Source organism: Nothobranchius furzeri, chromosome 15 (genome assembly GCF_043380555.1).
Source record: "Nothobranchius furzeri strain GRZ-AD chromosome 15, NfurGRZ-RIMD1, whole genome shotgun sequence".
NCBI classification, from domain to species: Eukaryota; Metazoa; Chordata; class Actinopteri; order Cyprinodontiformes; family Nothobranchiidae; genus Nothobranchius; species Nothobranchius furzeri.
The window spans coordinates 26792496-26811251 of NC_091755.1; the positions used below are offsets into that span (position 1 = coordinate 26792496).

General features: G+C 41.6%; 2 protein-coding genes across 3 annotated transcripts in view; one reads left to right on the forward strand and one right to left on the reverse strand.

Annotated features, from left to right (window-relative positions):
- znf385a (zinc finger protein 385A) overlaps window positions 1-14671 on the reverse strand; it is a 78310-nt gene extending 63639 nt beyond the window's left edge. Inside the window, exon 1 of one of the 2 annotated variants that reach the window (XM_054745905.2) lies at window positions 14464-14671. In XM_054745905.2, coding sequence (XP_054601880.2) covers window positions 14464-14476 — 13 coding nt within the window. In that variant the 5' untranslated portion in view covers window positions 14477-14671. Of the gene's footprint in view, window positions 1-5737; window positions 5882-14463 lie in introns of those variants that run through there. The other variant, XM_015967861.3, reaches the window with a different exon arrangement.
- A 1991-nt stretch (window positions 14672-16662) lies between these two features.
- On the forward strand, window positions 16663-18566 carry birc5b (baculoviral IAP repeat containing 5b). Its single transcript, XM_015967462.3, has 4 exons — window positions 16663-17163; window positions 17635-17744; window positions 18213-18330; window positions 18411-18566. Exons 1-4 carry the CDS (start codon window positions 17038-17040, stop codon window positions 18498-18500), a joined length of 444 nt encoding a protein of 147 aa, XP_015822948.1. The 5' UTR covers window positions 16663-17037; the 3' UTR covers window positions 18501-18566.
- Window positions 18567-18756: the final 190 nt, after the last annotated feature.

Genomic DNA, 18756 nt, shown 5'->3' on the forward strand with positions numbered 1-18756 from the left:
CTCCCTCCAGGCAGTGGCGTGGAGTTGTGATGCAAGTCCTGGCACAGCTCCTTCTGCTCCCTCCCCCTCTCACTAACTGAGGGGTAGGGCCACTAATTCAGGGGAGAACTTGTTCAGGGACAGGTGTGCATACCAGACGCCTGCTAAACCCTGTGCCACACTGATCCTATAACTACCAGCAAGCCAGGTTTCCCCAGCTCCCGTCCAAGACTAGAAACCAGCTCGAGGACCCCAGAGCTGTGAGCTACAGAAGTGGGCACGTTGCTACAGAGGGCAGGCCATCCTTTTATCACCACTTATCTGCATCTCATCAGCCGTTATGCAAACCATTTTAAAAAAACTGTGTAGGAATTAGTTGGAGGAGGAAAGGTGCTAAGGTTTTTTTTTACGCTTGACACAACATTAAGGATTAAATGTTGGCTTAAGGCTTCTTGGAAACAAAACCACATTTATTCAGTTAGGCATGTGGCATAGTAAAGTGAGAGCTGCTGAAATGGGTGAGATCACATTGTGTGGCTGAAGCTTAGACATAGCAAAGGGGTAACATTACGAACAATGTGTCAGGTATGATGCACACATATCCTCTTTGAATGAGTCCAATGATGCAAAGAAAGCAGCTTAAGGCATGCTGTCAGGGAAATAAAGCATCAGTTTCACCCTGCAGCCTCGTTGTTACTAGAATATCCCTTCCAACCTCACAGCCAGTCTTTTAGTTCATTCTTCTCTCGTTTTATTCTCCCTTTTTCTCGCTCCTTTATACTAACGTAGCTTTACAAGCTAAACTTCCTCACATTTAGCTTCCACCTTCCCAGTCGTGTCCCTATGACTTGACCTTGCAGCAATTCAAGAAGAATTGATTTCTCTTGCTGGCTTTGTGTGAAACCCTATCGTCAAAACGGTCAGACAAATGTTCTCCTTCAGTTCCCAGACCTGGATGGAACTCGTTCTCTTTCTGTTCACTCCGTTTTATCTGTCTGCTTTTTCTATCTTTCTGGTCCCTGGTTTCTTCTCTTCTCCCCTGAACCCCCATGAAAAGGGAAAAGATGATTAATGCAACATCTATCATTGAGTAGTGTTAGCTTCACTCAACCTTTTTACACCCAAACGCCTTCAGGGAGATATTGTTACTGAAATCACATTTTAGTTATCACTGGCTATTATATTTCCTCAAATGCTGAACAAAGCATTTCATTTTGTATGCGTTGGCTTTTTCAAAAATAATGTTTTTTTGTATTTTTAATGTTGTGACTATAAAATTATGTCTTTTTGCACAGTTTTTTTACAAAGCAGTTATAAAAGTTTGTGCAAACTAAACATTTTCTGTAGTAACTGTTGTTTTGTTTTTAAAACAGCATAGTTTTCAAACTTTCATTCAGGCAAAACCTGAAGCTAAGTAACCAATACTGAACAAGATTTGTGTCACTCGATGCAATAAAATGAATAAAATGTTATTTAACTAATAATGATTAAGATTTAGAGTTTAACTTTTTGACTTACTAAATCTGCACCAGCATCTGCAACCACAGTTTATTGGTATCATCTTCCAGCCAAATGCAGCTTTATGATTCATCACCGAAAATCACTGTCATCTCATCATTTGCAGCACATTCCTAGCCATCTTGCCTGAAAATAACTGGCTTTCACCTGGTCCTCCTTACAGCCTCTATTCCAGGTTATTCCTGGTTTACCTTTACATTTTTGTGAAATTCATTTCAATTCCTGCTGGTCATTTCTCACAAGTACTGATAAAATCTGATTTTCTCTTCATCTTTTGTTGCTCTAGTCTAATGTCTCGCTGGTTTTTATGATTTCCTTTCAATAATGTCTCCTCCTGTTCAATAATGCTCCACCATTTTTTGTGACACCAAACTGTCTTCTTGGAGTTTAGGATGGAGGACTTCACATTTTTTGCCAGATGGTTGTATTATTGATACACAGACATCATCAAAGTGTGACATCTTTATGATTTGAGGCAACAGTGCCATTTTGAAAACAGCAGTGCGCTGCAGCATCAAGAATAATCTGCCTCCTCTTCCGCTCTGTGATCTGACTCTCTGTTCAAGCGTGCAGAACATTTTCCAGGCTTGAACTCCCAGTTGCCTCTTAGCCTTGAGATTCTCAGTTAGAAACTTGTGAATGCACTAATGTGACATCGTTATCACACTCAGGTGCTTCCCTGTGCTCCACAGAGCAGCAGCAGCAGCGAGGGCTTCTGGTGCCAGCAGGTCTCCTCTCCGATGTGCAAAGAACAAACAACATTTTAATCTTTACAAGTTTGTGCCAAAAGCTTCCATCACATTTTAACTCACTGTTTTGGTGACAAAGAAAAGACCTTGTGATGGAGCCGCACTCCTGCGTCACCCTGCTTTAGTTTTAGAGACTGGTTGCTGACAGAGGACACTGCAGAGAGGGTGATGGAGCTGCTGGAGTCAGAGGAGCAGAAACCTCCACCTCCCTCTGCTCTGCAGTGCTGCACACACTGCTGGACCACACACACGCACAGATGCTCTCTCAGACACAATGGGTTGCCTTCCCTCCAGTCCAATAACAGGCCTATTCATTAGAGTCTCTTACAGACAGTATTGACAGCCCGCTGACACATAGTCACTCCAGCATAAACAAATGGAGCTATAGCGAGGAGCAAACGGCGGAAAGGGAGGAGGGGAAGCGACCTGTTATAATGGCTTTTTGACTCAGGAAGGATCCTCATAAACCAGGAACGTGGGCATACACGCAGGAACTAGAGCTCAGACTACACACACCCTCACCGTCACCACCAAACATTACAATAAGTACTTTCATTTAAAGTCTTATTGCACTGCTGAAAGGCGAGTTAGACTGAGTTAAGCAAGGAGCTTAGAAAGGGTCTCAAACACAGCAGCATAGAGAAACAGAGCTGTAATATGGCCAAGAAGAAATTTAAATAGCAAAATACAGGATCTTAAAAACAAAAGTTGATGATTTATAATGTTTTTCACATTATTTTTTCTCTTGAAATTTTTATTTTGGTGTTTTGTGAAGTTATCAAAGCCCAGTTGAAGTTTTTATTATCATGTCTTGAGGATATGAAGTTCTACTTTCTGTCTGCATCAAACCTTTTCTAGTTACATCTCAAGCTAATAAACCAAAACTGACAAAAAGCATGCCATGCAAGCATCTGGTTCATTAACTAGTTATGATTATAACGCACCTCGCACGCACACAAACAGAGTAGAGCAGTAATGGAGAAAACTCTGGTGAAAAAGGCTGACTTGCTCGTAGATGTGTTCTCCTGTGTCTTATTTGATTTGACCTCTGGAATTAGGTGCAGACTCTTAGAGGAAGTGGAGTCAGAGGGGTAGGTGAACTGAATGAGCAAGTAGCAGACAGGTCACCAGAGAGAGACAGGTGTTATGAAGACAGATGAGATCCGGGTGGGTGTGCAAACACAAAGGCAAAGAGACAGACAAAAAAAAAGCCCTGAACTCCGGAGGTCAGCTCCGATTCAAATAGACAAGACAGATGAACATTATTCAAACATGAACTGATCTTGACACGAATGAGTTCCAAGATACTTTGAGATTAAGCTTGTAAAATGGGTTTTAACAGAAATGTCTTTTGAGCAGTTCTCATGCAGCATATGGAGGGTAGGTAGAAAGATAGCACTTCCCAAGGTGAGTTTCAAATCAGACGCACCCTGAAGATGTCCAAGAGCTTAAAGGACAGCTGGTGTCCTCCTCTCAGCCATTGGTGGAAGAGCCATGAGTTGGTGCAGCAGAGCCCATATTAGGCAAACAGCTGCTCACTGTATAGGGCAACAAAACATTCCTTATTACAATTATCTGCAGCGGGACTGTCATCACTATCTTAGCTATCAGAGACCCAGAATGCCTGCAATGCTTGTTACCACTGAGCAACAAACATGTGCAGGGAGCTGTAATGGCACGAGCAAAGGATACTTTCTCAAGGTCAGAGAAGACAAAGGATGGAATAAACGCTGTGATGGCCGTGCAGAGTAACAGAATTTACACAGACCGCCTCACACACCATATGCCACCTGTACGTCTCATTCTTATCAGTATTTTTTTGACTGATGTGCTCCATTTGCCTCAGCCGTACAATCACCACCTGACAGACCAATATCTGTGAGCTCGATCAGGAAATTAGCTGATTGAAGATTTAGATAAATGTGCGTCAGAGCTGTAAAGGTCACTGCAATGGCATTAGCCTTCCCAGATGAGCAAATAAAGTGTTGAATCACTAAAAAGCTGCAACAATGCAATCGTTTTGCGGCACATTTGACAATAGATCAGCTTGGAATTTGCAGAGATTAGCAGAATGAATGTCTGATTGAGTTCTTGACAAGCAAAAAGTTTAGTTCAGCTGTTTTTTATATGAAAATGTAATGCTCTGAGTAGTCGCTATGAGAAAACACTGGTTTAAGATACCGTACCTTGATATTTTTCTAAAAAGGCACCAGTGAGCTGAAATGAGGGGAACAGAAAATGCAGCTAGAACTAAATGCATTCAGTTTCTACAAAAGTGTAACTCAGAATAAAAATGTTTGTGTTTAACTGGTAAGATTGACAGGGTGATAACGACCCTGAGCTAAAACAATTAAAGCAGAAGGTTTGTTCTAGTGTTTACATATCCAGGCCAAATATTATTTACGGCAGCTGCTACCACCTGCAAACGGATCAAGACGGTACTTGTCTGAATGCTACGGCGTTCCAGCCAACTAAATGTTCACTTTAGCCACTAACCATGAGATGAATAAAATGCTGAAATTATTAGATGCAAACTTTTATGCTTGCTAATAACTTTACATGCATGCTTCAAACTCTCACAGCCCATTTTACACAAACTCCCCATAATCATTAAAAATGTCTGCTTGAAAAACATGCCTGCCGGGTGGGTAGAGAAGCAGAGCAGCGCCTGAATCAGCCCAGGCATGCGTTAAGACAAAGTGGCCTCTCCTTCAGAGCACATAGCAACACACACACACACACACACACACACACACACACTTAGAACAAAAACAACTGACTAACTCACACGTAGCGTCTTACAGAAACATCCAAACACACATTTCAAGACTCTCCCTTATACCTTCATGCACACACTGCACAGCTGCACACTGAAGGCTGCTGAAATCACTGGGATCCTCGTATGCATGTCTGGGTAGCGTGCACAGAGTTCCCCCTCTCAAGCATGGCCACGATGAGACCAGCATACTAAAGAAGAGCAAGCTGACTCAGACCAGATCAACAATGTATGATAACATGAAACAGCATGCAGAAGACTGAATCATTGCTGTCTAAGGAAATAAACACATAAATGCCCAAAAACCAGTTTGTTACCAACTCATATTGGAGGGTGATGCTTTAAAGATTCTATATAGAGGGTCAGAGTTGGATGTTTGTTTAAATTTGCATGCACTCATCAGTACGTTCAGATGAAACCTCTGGAAGAGCGCAGAAATGGTGGAGTCTGGTCATGTGACCAATAATGATACTCCAAACACTTTGACCTTCACTGACATCACTCACACCTGCCCCACTAGATGTACTGTTGTAATCACAAGCCCTAACTGTGACTGAAAGGTGCCTCCAAGCCTTCAGTTTGGACTCAGGGCAGGATGGAAACCAGGCAGAGCGCGTCGATAATCAGGAGCTGCTGAAGTTTAAGTAGGGATTAGTTAGACACAGACATGACTGACCTCCCAAAAATCCCCATGCGCCAAAGAGCGACGACTCACCCAGAATCATGCTGTGTTTGTGTTGCCTTTGGTGTCCCTGGGTTGACAAGTGGTTCTCCTCACCACCTCCGTCTCTCCTGCCAAGAGACAACGGCTCCAAAATTCAGAGTTCCTCTTCACTCCCCAGAAAGAGGCAACTCAGAGAGGCAGTGTCTGATGTGAGGAGAGACTGCTGCTGCTGCTGCTGCACATGTCGTCCCTTTGAGCCTGCCCTCTCCAGGTGGAAACTGTGTGTGTGTGTGTGTGTGTGTGTGTGTGTGTGTGTGTGTGTGTGTGTGTGTGTGTGTGTGTGTGTGTGTGTGTGTGTGTGTGTGTGTGTGTGTGTGTGTGTGTGTGTGTGTGTGTGTGTGTCTCTCTCTCTCTCTGTGTATGTACGTGTGTTTGGAGGAGGGGGTCCTGTGATTCTGCAGTGGTGGCTCAGGTAAGCCTGAGGACAGAATGCAGGTGGTTGGCAGCAGAGGAGGGAGAAAGAGGAGGAAAAAAAGGGGGAGCCTAAAGTGTGACAGCCAATCACAGATGGAGGCTATAGAGGCAAGATCTTCTACTCCGCAGCAGCCAGGAGGAAATGCAGTCGTCTCCAGTAAACAGCTGACAAGCAGTTTCCCTTCAACTGGGTCATTTCACATGGAGCATCATGGAAGGTCTTCAGTGCACTGTGTAATCAGCATCTGCATCCCCCACTCTGACTTCCTCTTTCTCTCTCTGCTTCTTGATTTTTGGGGTTGGGTATAAACTAAAGGCACCTTGCATGCCTCCACTCTGATTGGTGGCAGACACAGCCAATGGGAGCAGGGCAGACACTTGTCATCATGCAGAGCGGAAGTCATGAAGGAGAGATAGCTTGACTGAAAATGCTTCAATTTTTCTTCTTTCTCACATTTTAGACCTTGATCACCACATCTCTCTCTCTCTCTCTCTCTCTCTCTCTCTCTCTCTCTCTCTCTCTCTCTCTCTCTCTCTCTCTCTCTCTCTCTCTCTCTCTCTCTCTCTCTCTCTCTCTCTCTCTCTCTCTCTCTCTCTCTCTCTCTCTCTCTCTCTCTCTTTTTTTCTCTCTCCCCCCGACTCCACGTGTATGTGGACTTGTTACAGGATTAACCTTTCATCCATGTGGATTTGTCCATCTCACATTCCTTCTCAATCAAAGTGTATCTGTTCTTTCAACGAAAAGATAAACATTTAGACCGCAGGTGGAGGACAAAGAGAGGAGGCTGCTAAGCCAGAAGTTTAAAAAAAGAGAGAAAAAGAGAGATGCAATGGAAAGCGACGCAGAGAATGCACAGGAGGGAGGGGCAGAGATTAAACTAAATGCAAACTGACAGAGGGTTGAAGAGACGTGGAGTGACAAGAAGAGATGACCAGAAGGATGGAATATGGAGACAAAGACAAACAGGCTGTCGGACACAGGAGACAAATTAAACCGTGGACCAAGTCACTAATTGAAAATGAGCTGCACAGCCAGCTTCTTCTGGTCCACTTCCTCCACACCAGAAAAGCCACTCAAAGAATGCCTGCTGGCATGCTCCAGCACTGGTTCCCATCCCCTCATGAAGGAGAATTCTGGAGTAGCAGAGGAGTGGAGGTTTAAAAAAACACAGCTATCGAGAAGCTTCAGAAAAGGGCTTAACAAAACTGTCAAAAAAAATAATCCCCTGCGAACACACAGAAATAACCTGGGGGCTACAGCAAGCAGTGCCTGATGTTCACGGAGCCATTCCATGTCCTGCTTTCTCTTTTCTAACTCAACCCTCCCACTTCCCCTCTCACGCTCTTGGGCTGAGTCTGTGAGTCAAAGGGTGTTGGAGTGAATACTAAAGAGGCTCGCTGACACCTCCAGCAGCTCTCTGTGTGAGGCAGCTTCACTGCGTACATTTAAACCAATGTATATAAACACTGGCAGGCTTTAACTCCACAAACACCCACTCACTTTCTTACAGAATGAGTAAAAGCCTTGGACAATAAGCTTCTGGTGTTAAGGAGCAACCATCCTCCCACTTGCACAAGTGTGAATCATCAACAGAAAACAATGATGATAGTGCAAATGTGGAGCAGGAATCTTTCTCAACAGAAGAACAAACAGTTTAGAAAAAGAATTAAAGCCTTGAATCAGCCACAAGCACACAGCAGGGCTGCAGGAAATGGATCGGGCCCGGAGAATATTAGTTTTGGAAAATGGGACTCAAGGAGGAGGAGTAATAGCTCTCATCAATACAGGTGTGTGTGTGTGTGTGTGTGTGTGTGTGTGTGTGTGTGTGTGTGTGTGTGTGTGTGTGTGTGTGTGTGTGTGTGTGTGTGTGTGTGTGTGTGTGTGTGTGTGTGTGTGTGTGTGTGTGTGTGTGTCCAAAAACAGCTGAGATAGGATTTCCTCATTAGCAGTGTTGGTATCAATAATTCAGGGCTGGCCGTTGTTGCCGTTCAATGGGCCGAGGGCTAATGTGCTGTCAGGCCAACAGGGGCCCGGGGCCCAGCGCCACTTTAATGGATGTCATGATGAGAGGGTGAAATCGGAGCGTGGATATCCTGTGTCATCCAGTCAGGAAGGCGGGGAGAGGAAAAGGCAGAGGAGAGGAGTGAAGTTAAGGGGACAGAGGAAGGATGAAGGCAACGTGGGGTAGGACAGATGGGATTATCGGACAGGTGAGGGAGCAAAGAGGTGATAGTGGAAAGAGAGAGAAATCGCTGTACCAAGACTTTAAGGTCGCTTTGTTTATGATGGCTGCAGGTGATCATTGTGAAGGAAGTGTTATCGCATGGAGGGGGGTGTGGACACATGTCAAGGTGCTGAACGGGGACTATTGTCTCTGAACAGAAGCATTGTTTTATTAGATTTTTACTTGTGTTTCTGTAGTTACTCTGTAATATCTGTATAAATGTTACATGGAAAATAAAAGAGTACCTGCTTTTTCATTTTGATGGTATTTTGATGTAAACCAGTGATCTGCGACTCCTACAGCAGAAAGAAACATTTTACCCATAATCCTGGTTTGTATAGAGCCATTCAAATGTTGCAGACAGTCTTATTATGTTTATGTGTTGTGGAAAAAAAATAAGAAAATTAAACTTTCTTTTACAGGGATATACTTTTCCTACACTTGCAGAAACCTAAGATAAATTGCAGTTAGAAAAAATGAAGCATGAATTTTCATCTTAAATCCTAAAATCAGGTTATTACTGCTGTTATTTTTTTTCTTTGGTAGTATTTTATTAGAATAAACCACAATAAAATGCTTAAATCGAGCTTTCAGGACAAACTTGGAGTCTGTTGCTCTTTTTTTGTTGAATATTTTTATTTATTTTTTTTCTTTTTTTTTTTTTGTCTTTTCTAGGTTTGGTGGTTTTGACTAAATGTTGGGTCTTTTTTTACCTGGTAAATTAGGTCAAAAATGAAACAACTGTTTCATATTCATATCCATATAGTTATTTAGAAATTTTTTTGTTTTGAAGTTATTTTCCAGTAAAGTAAAAATTTTGTTTTAAACAAAACTTAACAAATATGGATTTTGTAAACTTTTGCTGCTTAAAGAGCCAATGTGTAGTTTTTGTGGCTAATCTCTGGAAATGTCCATCGAAATGTTGTTGAAAATTAATGAAATGGTGTTCAGTTGTTGAAAAATATTGGCAGCTTCATAACATAACCATAAAAACCAGGTCTAAAATACATGAAACGGGTCTAAGGGTGTTCCTCAATGCCAAGGAACCTCACCTTGATGTCTTGGTCCTGCCACGGTTGCTTAGGAGATAAGTTATCAGGAACCGCCAAGGCGTGTTCCAATGTTCATGTTATACTGAGGTGTCTGTTCTCCGTTTGTTAGCCGTTTAGCTAGCTGAGCAAGAATACAAGGAAGGTGTCATGTAGCTGCCTTGGTCAAAAATTTCCCAGAATATAGCGCAGTATTTTCAAAAGGATGACAGTCAGAAGCCGGCAGCTACTTCAGGGGCAACTTTCAAGTTCAAACGTAAGTCGACTAATTGTGGCTATCGGGCCGACATCTGAAAAAAAAATTTTATATACAAAGAAGTTATCTAATATAACGTTACCTCAAATGTCACGTGAAGTGATGTGACCGCCGCAGAAGCCGTGGTCTTGTGATGCAAATCTGTTCCATTTAACTGTTTTCTTTGACCAAGAAAAGACAGTGTCCCCATAAGCTAGGCGCATGGCCTCGCAAGACATCGCCTTGCGAGGCCATGCGCCTTGACATTGAGAAACACCCTAAGTCTCTGGACAATGCCATATTATAGGGCCATTCCCAGCTGTACCGGGTCGGCCCAAGCCGGGTAGCCCCAGTCGGCCCCAGCCTGGCCCGGTTGATTCCACACATCCTTGTCTTCAGCCCATGTGGGCTGATTCTACCCACCAATCAGAGGCTTGCTCTAATGGAAGGTGTGAATTTGCTGTCAGCAGTGGGTGTGTTGGCCCTGGTCGGCCTGAAGCAGACCCCCTCAAAAATAGGGCTGATAATGAGCCTTGGTTGGCCCGGAAAAATACCAGGCCACCCAGATATGTAAACAACCTACGCTACCCGGCCCGGGCCGACCCGGTACAGATGGGAATGGCCCATAAGATGCCATGTTTCCTTCTATGGGAGCCTGTGAGGACAAAATGCATTTACTGACTTGCAACAAGCAGTTACAAAACTTTCACCATTCATAAACATTGCTGTTTTGCACATTTACCTCTTTGCTCATTGACAGTGATGAAAGGTTGCACTCCCCGGGATTTTTTACCCTAATGGCCATCCGCTGGTACGGTCTTACTCGAACACAAAAACACTGTTTGCTTGCAATGATTTAGACATGTACTGCCCCCTATTGCCAGGGAAAATACACACTGTCACTTTAAATCAAATGAAGTAAATGAACAAATTATTAGTTGTCATTGTAGAGAAGGAGTGGGACTAAAGAGACTGAGCTTCTTCCTGCTCTCTTTAAAAATTTACAAGTTGTATCCCCCTTTGTCTTCTAGGACACAACAAATCCTGAGTTTCATGGAAACAGTAGCATGGAATTGAAATTCCCCTCAGCAGGAAATATTTTTTCCCCAATAAGTGACCTATTGATCAGCAGCAGTCTTCATCTTGAAAAGGTCTACCGCTGATCTAAATGTTTAACCGATAATGGCTAATCAAGAATATTCTTTGAAAACCTTTTGGTGTTTTATTTTCCTTGATACTTGCAAGAAATGTAACCGTAAAGAAAGCGTTGGTGCAGTTACCGTCTGATCAATGAGCCACTCGAGCTTAGATGGCTTCCAATTTTCAATTAATCAAAGAATCTCCTTTGTCTGGACTCTGGAGAGAATGAAGGAGCAAAGACAAGTGCAGTGTGTGTGTGTGTGTGTGTGTGTGTGTGTGTGTGTGTGTGTGTGTGTGTGTGTGTGTGTGTGTGTGTGTGTGTGTGTGTGGCCGATGAGAAAATTCAATCTCCCTTTTAGGTATGTCTAAAACATTTGTGTGCTCACTCTATTTTCTCAAAGAAACTTGTTTTTTATGTGAATCGTGATTTTTCTCAGAGGTTGTTGCATTTTTGTTGCATTTTCAGGTGTGTGCTCATGCGGTATGTTTCCCTTTACATGTCACCCAGCTCCTCGTTCACTGACTCACACTCATCCCAGGGATGTTTTGACCTGAAGCACCACAAAACCTCCGTTTCATGCAACGACTTTAAAGTCAACCTAACTCTGGTCCTATAATGCTGTGATCAAGTTTAACCCTCTCAGGCTCAAAATAAGTTTTGATAAAAGGATGAACAACCAAGTCCTTCAGGGGTACTTCAGAGTTAAAAAATGCTCATGAAATACGCATGTGGAGTAATCAGGTAGGTAGGTTTTAAAGTTGCAGATCTGCAATGCCTGCCTCCAGAGGGTTAATCTAAAAAGATTACAGGCTGGTTTTAATCCTAAAGTCTGCTAGGATGCAACTGGGAAGTGTGGTGCTGAAAGTTTGCTGCCCTCTGCTGTCGTGAGCACATCAACACAGGTTCCTGACACTGTTCCCAAAACGCAGATTGGAAAAGTTCCACAGTGAAAGGTGATCCCAACATGGAAAGCAGCGGGATTTTATGTTCTCAAAGCTCTGTTGACACATAAATAGGAAGCAAAACAAACATATAGCACAACAGACTGATTTATCAATGCTTCTGAACACTAAAATGGAAAATTTGCCCATTTCACCTTTGCTGAAACTGTTTCTCTCCATCATGGGAACTCATAGCCTATCCACAATCTCTCCAACTCACCAAAGAGATCTCCTCCCGATGACTTAAACTTCCAGTCAAAATAAGTCATAAATGATATGAATACATCTGATTTTACTCCCATACATCTACGCAACTCTCCAGAAATGTTAAATCTCTTCCCTTTCTTTCTGGACATTCCCTTTACATCCAGCTCACGTTTTAGACTTTGGGTGTTCTCTGACACTGTCATGGTGAATTTAGAGGCTGCCCATGAAGGTCAAAGGTCAGTTGATCAGGCTGCATGCAAGTCAGCCCGTCGTGAACACAAGCTCTTCTGTGTTCCCCTTGAACCGTCCTCAGCCAGAAAGTCTGACGGGCATATCAGTTTACAGCAAGAGGGATGATTATCTCACTAAATTTAAACTATTGATCAGGACATATGCAGGAAATAAGGCCAGCATGTGATTTTGCCCTTCTTCCCATAAGAACCTTCTGGATGTATTAGATTTGCTGTAACAAATGCACTTAAAATAGTATTTTCGTTCGATGCAGTCAAAGCTCTAATGTTTAATATAAAACTCAACAAATGAATAATGCAATAATGTGTTGGTTGAGTCATAAAGATAAAGCTATAATTTTATAATCGTACATATACTCTTCTGTGTCTCTTCTGCAGGTCCTAATTGTCCCTCATCCAGACTTTCACTTATAAGGATTTGGTTAGTAGTTGTTCAGGATTTTTGAAGGTCTTGCAAAGTTGTTAGATCTTTTGTTTGTTTGTTTGTTTCCTTTGGCTGTTTTTTCTCACATTTTCTTTCCAGTCCAGTATTTAGTGCTGGAAAACAGAGAAAATGTAGCATCCTAAATGCTCCAACCCATGATCAGAACTGAAAAGAAACCTTTTGGCTGAGAGGTAAAACATTTTGAAAAATATGGAAATATACGTAGTTGACTGAAAATCTCCACCAAGAAGTAATTAAGATGCTCCAGGTCTAAATAAAACGATCTACAGTGTATAAATAGATGAGAGGCAAGTCTTTGAGAAGCAGATAAAGTCCAACAAAGAGTTAAAACAAGACCTGCTTCATCTCTCTGCTTATCATCAACTGTTTCATACGTTTTCAGCCAACGGCTCTTAGAGAATCATCTAAATGTTAATCATCTGAAAATTAAATTAGATTTTGTTTTGGTCAGTTGGAACAAAGGAAGTTCGATCAAGTTGTGACTTTGTGAAAATCTCTTAACATACTCCCTAAATCTTAAAACTAAGTCGTTTTATGGATCTTATACGTATTAGCCTTTGTATCCCTGAAGGAATCAGGTGTGGGTAGGTCACTGAAGTGAACAAACAAAAGTAATCTGCAGAGATTAAAAATGAGTTTAAATAATCTGCCAAAATCCAAAGATGAACCTTGAAAGACCTTCAGAAAGAATGAAGAACTGTTGTTTCACATCAGACTCATTACTATTGGAAGAAAATGGTAATAAAACAAGTTTTGGCACATATATGTCTTCTTTTGTAACTTTTCATCATGTTTCTGAACATCTCCAGTCCCAATAGTTCTTATGGATGATACAGAATTCATATAAATCCAGTGATCACATTTAATAGAATAAAACATTAAATCTGACAGAAGTTGTGGATGTGAACATGCATGGCTGGCTCTGATGGATCCATTAAATGTTCAGGGTGAGTATCCCCACCTGTCGCCATATGACAGCTGGGACTGGCCACCCACGAAAAGATGAAGCAGCCATGAGAAAAATTGTTCAATGACGCATTGGTTTAAAATCTTGATTCTATATCTGACGATTTGATGGCTGTGAACCTGTTTTTCTTTTTAATGAAACACTTTATTTTACAGTGGTCATTCACTTATAAAGATAAGGGGAGATTTGTGTTTCTACCAGATGAATGGATGAATGCCCTCAGGTGGGTGTGGCTGGGAATCCACAAGGCTACCAGGGATGAAGAATGTTGATGTTGACTGTCATTCTCTCTCACATCCCTGATACTTTACACTGTTGGACAACACGTCTTTCTTTCCAGACTCACATTTCCTTTATGACTTTAGATAATGGATGATTTTAGAGTAATCGTGATCAAATATTTAGTTATTCTGCTCTAAAATGACGTAATTTCAGTGTTTGGTTGTATTTCAAACAAATTTCACAGTTTTCTGTCTTGATTGAACCCACACATTCCTCAGTTAAGAGTAAAAACGAGTGTCAGCTATTCTCCAGAATATAAAACAAGCAAAACAAATGTAATGATTCATATGCTGCGTTTATCGTTGTGAGCAAACTTTACACCAACATTTGTTCTTTCATGCACAAACTCATAAGCAAGTGCATGAAATGAGATGCACACTTTTTTCTGGACATGAGAGCAGCAGAGCACAGGTGGAGCTGTCAGGAGGGTCGTCAGCTTCACATACATACAGGGAGGACATATGAGGCAAGAAAGTAAATCAGTGACAGTCGTGTTCATGCAGAAACACACACACACACACACACATGCACAGATGACAGTCACAGAGTTCATCTCTTACCTGTGCTCCACATTGGCTGCAGCTCTAACCCTCCTGCTTTCTGTGACTTTGGAAAACCTCCGGCTCCTACAAAAATAAAAGATTTCCAACATGAAAGTAGGTTTCAGATGAAGGAAGATTTTCAGAATTCCTGAATTAATCTGGAGATTCGGAGAGCAGCATTTAGAAGCAGCAGTTATGATGGCTTTGCTCCATAACAGAAGTGTGGAGATAAAAAGCACAAACACGTTGCTTCTGCCACCCCCCCCCCCCCCTCCACCACCACCTCTCTACCTCATACCTCCTCCTCTTCTTCCTCCCTCCCCTCTCAGTGTCAGCGCTGTGTGAAATCAAACCTAAGGCAGGAGATTCCAGCAACTTATCCCAGTAGACTTTAATAAGAAAGCACAATTGTGTCAGAAAAAGAGTAGATTTTAAACGATGAGATAGAGAATAGCAGGACTGGAAAGATTCTTTTTATTGGTATGATGATTAAAATGATCGAAGTTATGGTAAACCCCTCTTTTTGTAACAGTCCACTCGTTAATTGTAGCAAAGTAATAACCTAAATCCTGGATCACCTTGGCATGGTTACCTCACAGGTGCAGAAAAATGCTGTATGACTGCAGTAACACACATGTGGAGAAAATCAGAGGTTCATGCTATCCTCCAGCATGTGCACACACACACGCACACACACACACACACACACACACACACACACACACACACACACACATCACTCAACACAACTAACAGCGTGACCTCAGATATACCCAACTCTCAATTAGTTCTTACACAGCATCATCTCTCAGAGCACTGGTAGCTGTAAGAATGTGTCACACACACACACACACACACACACACACACACACACACTAAGAACCAGAAGCTCTGAGCTCTCTGAGCTGGGAGCTTGTTCCTCCCCAGGCTGTCTGCAGAGATAAGGTTAGAGGGGGAGAGGGACGGTGGCGTACAGCTGTAAGCACATTTCAGCACTCAGGGGCCTGAGGGGTAGAGTTACGGAGACACACCACAGACCAGAACCAGCTCTGTTTCACACTGTAATAAACACGCTGCCAAAGGTTACACTAAAAACATCAAATTTAACTACCAACCTTTGGGCTTTTATGTGGCTGAACTCAGTTCTGACAAGTCTGTTTCAGAACAAACATCTGATTAACATAGTAATAATAATAATAATAATAATTCATGTTAGGTCACTGAAAGTTTGAACCCATCTCCTTTGTGGAGGTTACTGTTGGAGAAATGAGAGTGAACAGCATCTGATATACAGAATAAATATAATTAAGATGCCAAAACTTGAATTTGACTAACTTATTGGCTAAGTTGAAAGGAAAGCAAAAGGAACTTTATATTATCTTCATTTGAACATATCTGTCAGATTTGACTGACTGGGCAGAGTTAGCTTGCTTTTAGCACCCTCTAGTGTCTGTAATATGTAAAGCAAGATTTATCTCCTCCCTGTGTGTTCTTAATCTAACAGCTGAAATGTCTCCCAACCTTCTTTAGTTTCTAAAGGAGTGATTCATCACTAAATCAAACAAATCAGCTGTGTTAATAATTTAAAATATGCAAGAAATTTGCTCAAACTAGACTGCAGCACCAGGTATGGCAGGCAGCTCAATTTTATCTAGTCCCAAAAGACCGGACCGGCAACTCAGAAGTTGCTAGAGGAATATTCAGGCCACAGGGGGCGGTAGAGGCTGGGTGTCCTTTCATTGACCCGTAAAAGTCGTTTTAGCACATACTGGCTCAAGAAAGTGATTTAAAAATATGAAAAAGTTATCTATCCACTAAAGTATCCTTGTAGTAGGTAACCAGCTTAATAATGTGAGACACAGAATGCAAAGAAGAGACACTTTATCATAAAAAAACGAACGCAAAGTAATTTCAAGGGTCAAAAAAATGTTAAATTCTTAGGGCAAACATAAAAACTAAAGTGGATTTTTGTAACATGATAAAGGTAATAAGTGGCTGCATAAATACAAGCACGTACAAAAAAAAGAGTATCCCTTTGAGATTATTCTAATTAGATCAGTGTCCATTATTTATTTGTGAAAGGCATGAATTGCAAAAACAGTGCCTTTCATCCATATTTATGTACATTTAAAAAACTGATTAACTTCAATTTTGTCACCTCTTCCTTCTTGGAGCAGAGAGTAATTGGTTTAAAGTGAAAACACCTGTGCAGCCGCCAAGAAAACACCAACAGAAGAAGAAGAACACCTATCTTGTTGATTTAATGAGACTTCATTCAAGAAGTGCCTGTTTTCAGATTTTATTTCGGTTTTTGAACGAGATAAAGGTGTTTGGGAGACTTTGAGGTTTTTTATTTATTTATTTATTTATTTCCCTGTTTGGTTTTGTTTTGTTTTGAGAATGCTGTTCCAGTCCACACTCCACTAGTTGGTGGCGGTAATGCACCGTTCGTTGTTTGCCAACTGCCAATAAACCCCAGAAGAAGAAGAAGAAGAAGAACACCTGTGCAGGTGTGCAGAACGTTCAGCATGTGTCTTCCTCAACACCGACCCTGGAAATCAAACTAATCTGAGTCAGTTTGTATCCAAAAACATGGCAAGGAGAGACGAGCTGACAACAAGGTTCCTAGCTTACGATAAAATGTACTGTCTTGATATGCGTGAGCAAAGTTTTACAGACTGGCCTTTCAGAGAAGACTGTAACTGCACACCTGAAAAGGTAGGATGGAACACATTAGTGTGTTTTGATGCTACTTAACATGTCTGCATTGCAACATTATAATAATAATAATGACAGGGGCTTTATCGATTAAACTAATTTATTAGTTAATCAAGACTGAATTTGTGATGTACGCTAAACCCTCCTGATTTGATAGACTACACTTTAATCAAATCCTCCTTTTACATTGTTACACCCTAGATGTGTGTTGTAGACATTAGCGGCTCCTGTTTAGTGGTTAAACATGTCTGGGTTTCATCAGTGAACAGGCATTTCCCCCTGCTCATCTCGTCATCTCTTTATAAACGGGCTGCTGACACTTCTCTTGATCAGTAACACTGTGTGTCATGTTACCAGCTTGGAACCTTGATAGGTGCCAAAGGGAGATCTTCCTTTCATCCTCACTGGAACCTGTCCTGTTGCGTTCTGCTGCTGATGAGCTGTAAATAAAAAGGTTTCCTGTCTCTGCAGATGGCCACGGCCGGCTTTGTCCACTGCCCCAGTGAGAACGAGCCTGACGTCACCTGCTGCTTCTTCTGTCTGCTGGAGCTGGAGGGCTGGGAGCCAGATGATGATCCCTGGTAGGAAAAGAACATCACATTCCTCAGGCTCTGACTTTTATGTCACTTGTCGCCCGATAAATCGAATCCATCAGTAGAGTACGATAAACCAAACTAAAGCTTCGGTCTCAGGAAATGAAATTGGATTTGTTTAAAATGTTGCAGAAAAGATGTGTGTTGTGATAATGCTGTTATTTTAAACTGTATCATATATCATTATTGAACTCAGATAATTTATATGCAGCCATTTTTTCTGTATTTATTGTAAATCATTAAAGTATAATTTCATCTCAACACCCATAGAGGTCCTAACCCAGCCCTGGGAACCACTGAACAAATCCTACATTATCTTTGGACGCCTAACACTTGTTGGATGCTTTACTTTTTCCAACATTTTTAGGAAGCTGCTGTTTTTTATTAATTTTTTTTTGTCATTATTTTGATCTTTGCTTTTTGTGCTTTGACACTTGTCCTCCCTGTTCTGTCCAGGTATGAGCATGAAAAACGTTCCCCTAACTGTGGCTTCTTATCCATGAAGAAATGCTTCACTGAGCTAACCATGTCTGAGTTCTGTGACTTGGAGAAAGAGAGGATGAAGACGTACATGGTGCGTGAAGCAAGCTTTTTAGTTTAAATTCATTATGCAGCTGTGTTAATTTCAGCTTTTTTGTCTTTTTTTTATTCTAGAGGAAGATTTGTCATAAGAATATGGCATTTATGAGAGAAAAAATAGACAGAATGCTCGAAGATCTGAAATCACGCTTGGAATCAATATAATTTTTTTATTTGTTTTTTTTTTTATGTGAAGTAAGGTCTATAAACTGAATAAAGGAATTCTTAACATTTTGTAGTACTGTCTCTAATCACAAGGTGGTGCTTTTGAGCGGAACCCAGGTTCCAGAAGGCTTCATGGGAGTCTCAATCTTTCACTCTAAACCTTCAAACGTCCTGATATGAAAGCTCACATTGAGCAGCATGACAATGTTGGCTATATTCCCTCCTTTAAACTGAATACTTACCATTTTCCTGAACG

Bases quoted from the DNA above. Each gene is read 5' to 3' on its own strand.
- birc5b (XM_015967462.3), top strand. From the start codon at position 17,038: ATGGCAAGGAGAGACGAGCTGACAACAAGGTTCCTAGCTTACGATAAA. The intron at 17,164-17,634 runs GTAGGATGGAAC...CTGTCTCTGCAG, and splicing joins GTAACTGCACACCTGAAAAG to ATGGCCACGGCCGGCTTTGT. The intron at 17,745-18,212 runs GTAGGAAAAGAA...TGTTCTGTCCAG, and splicing joins GAGCCAGATGATGATCCCTG to GTATGAGCATGAAAAACGTT.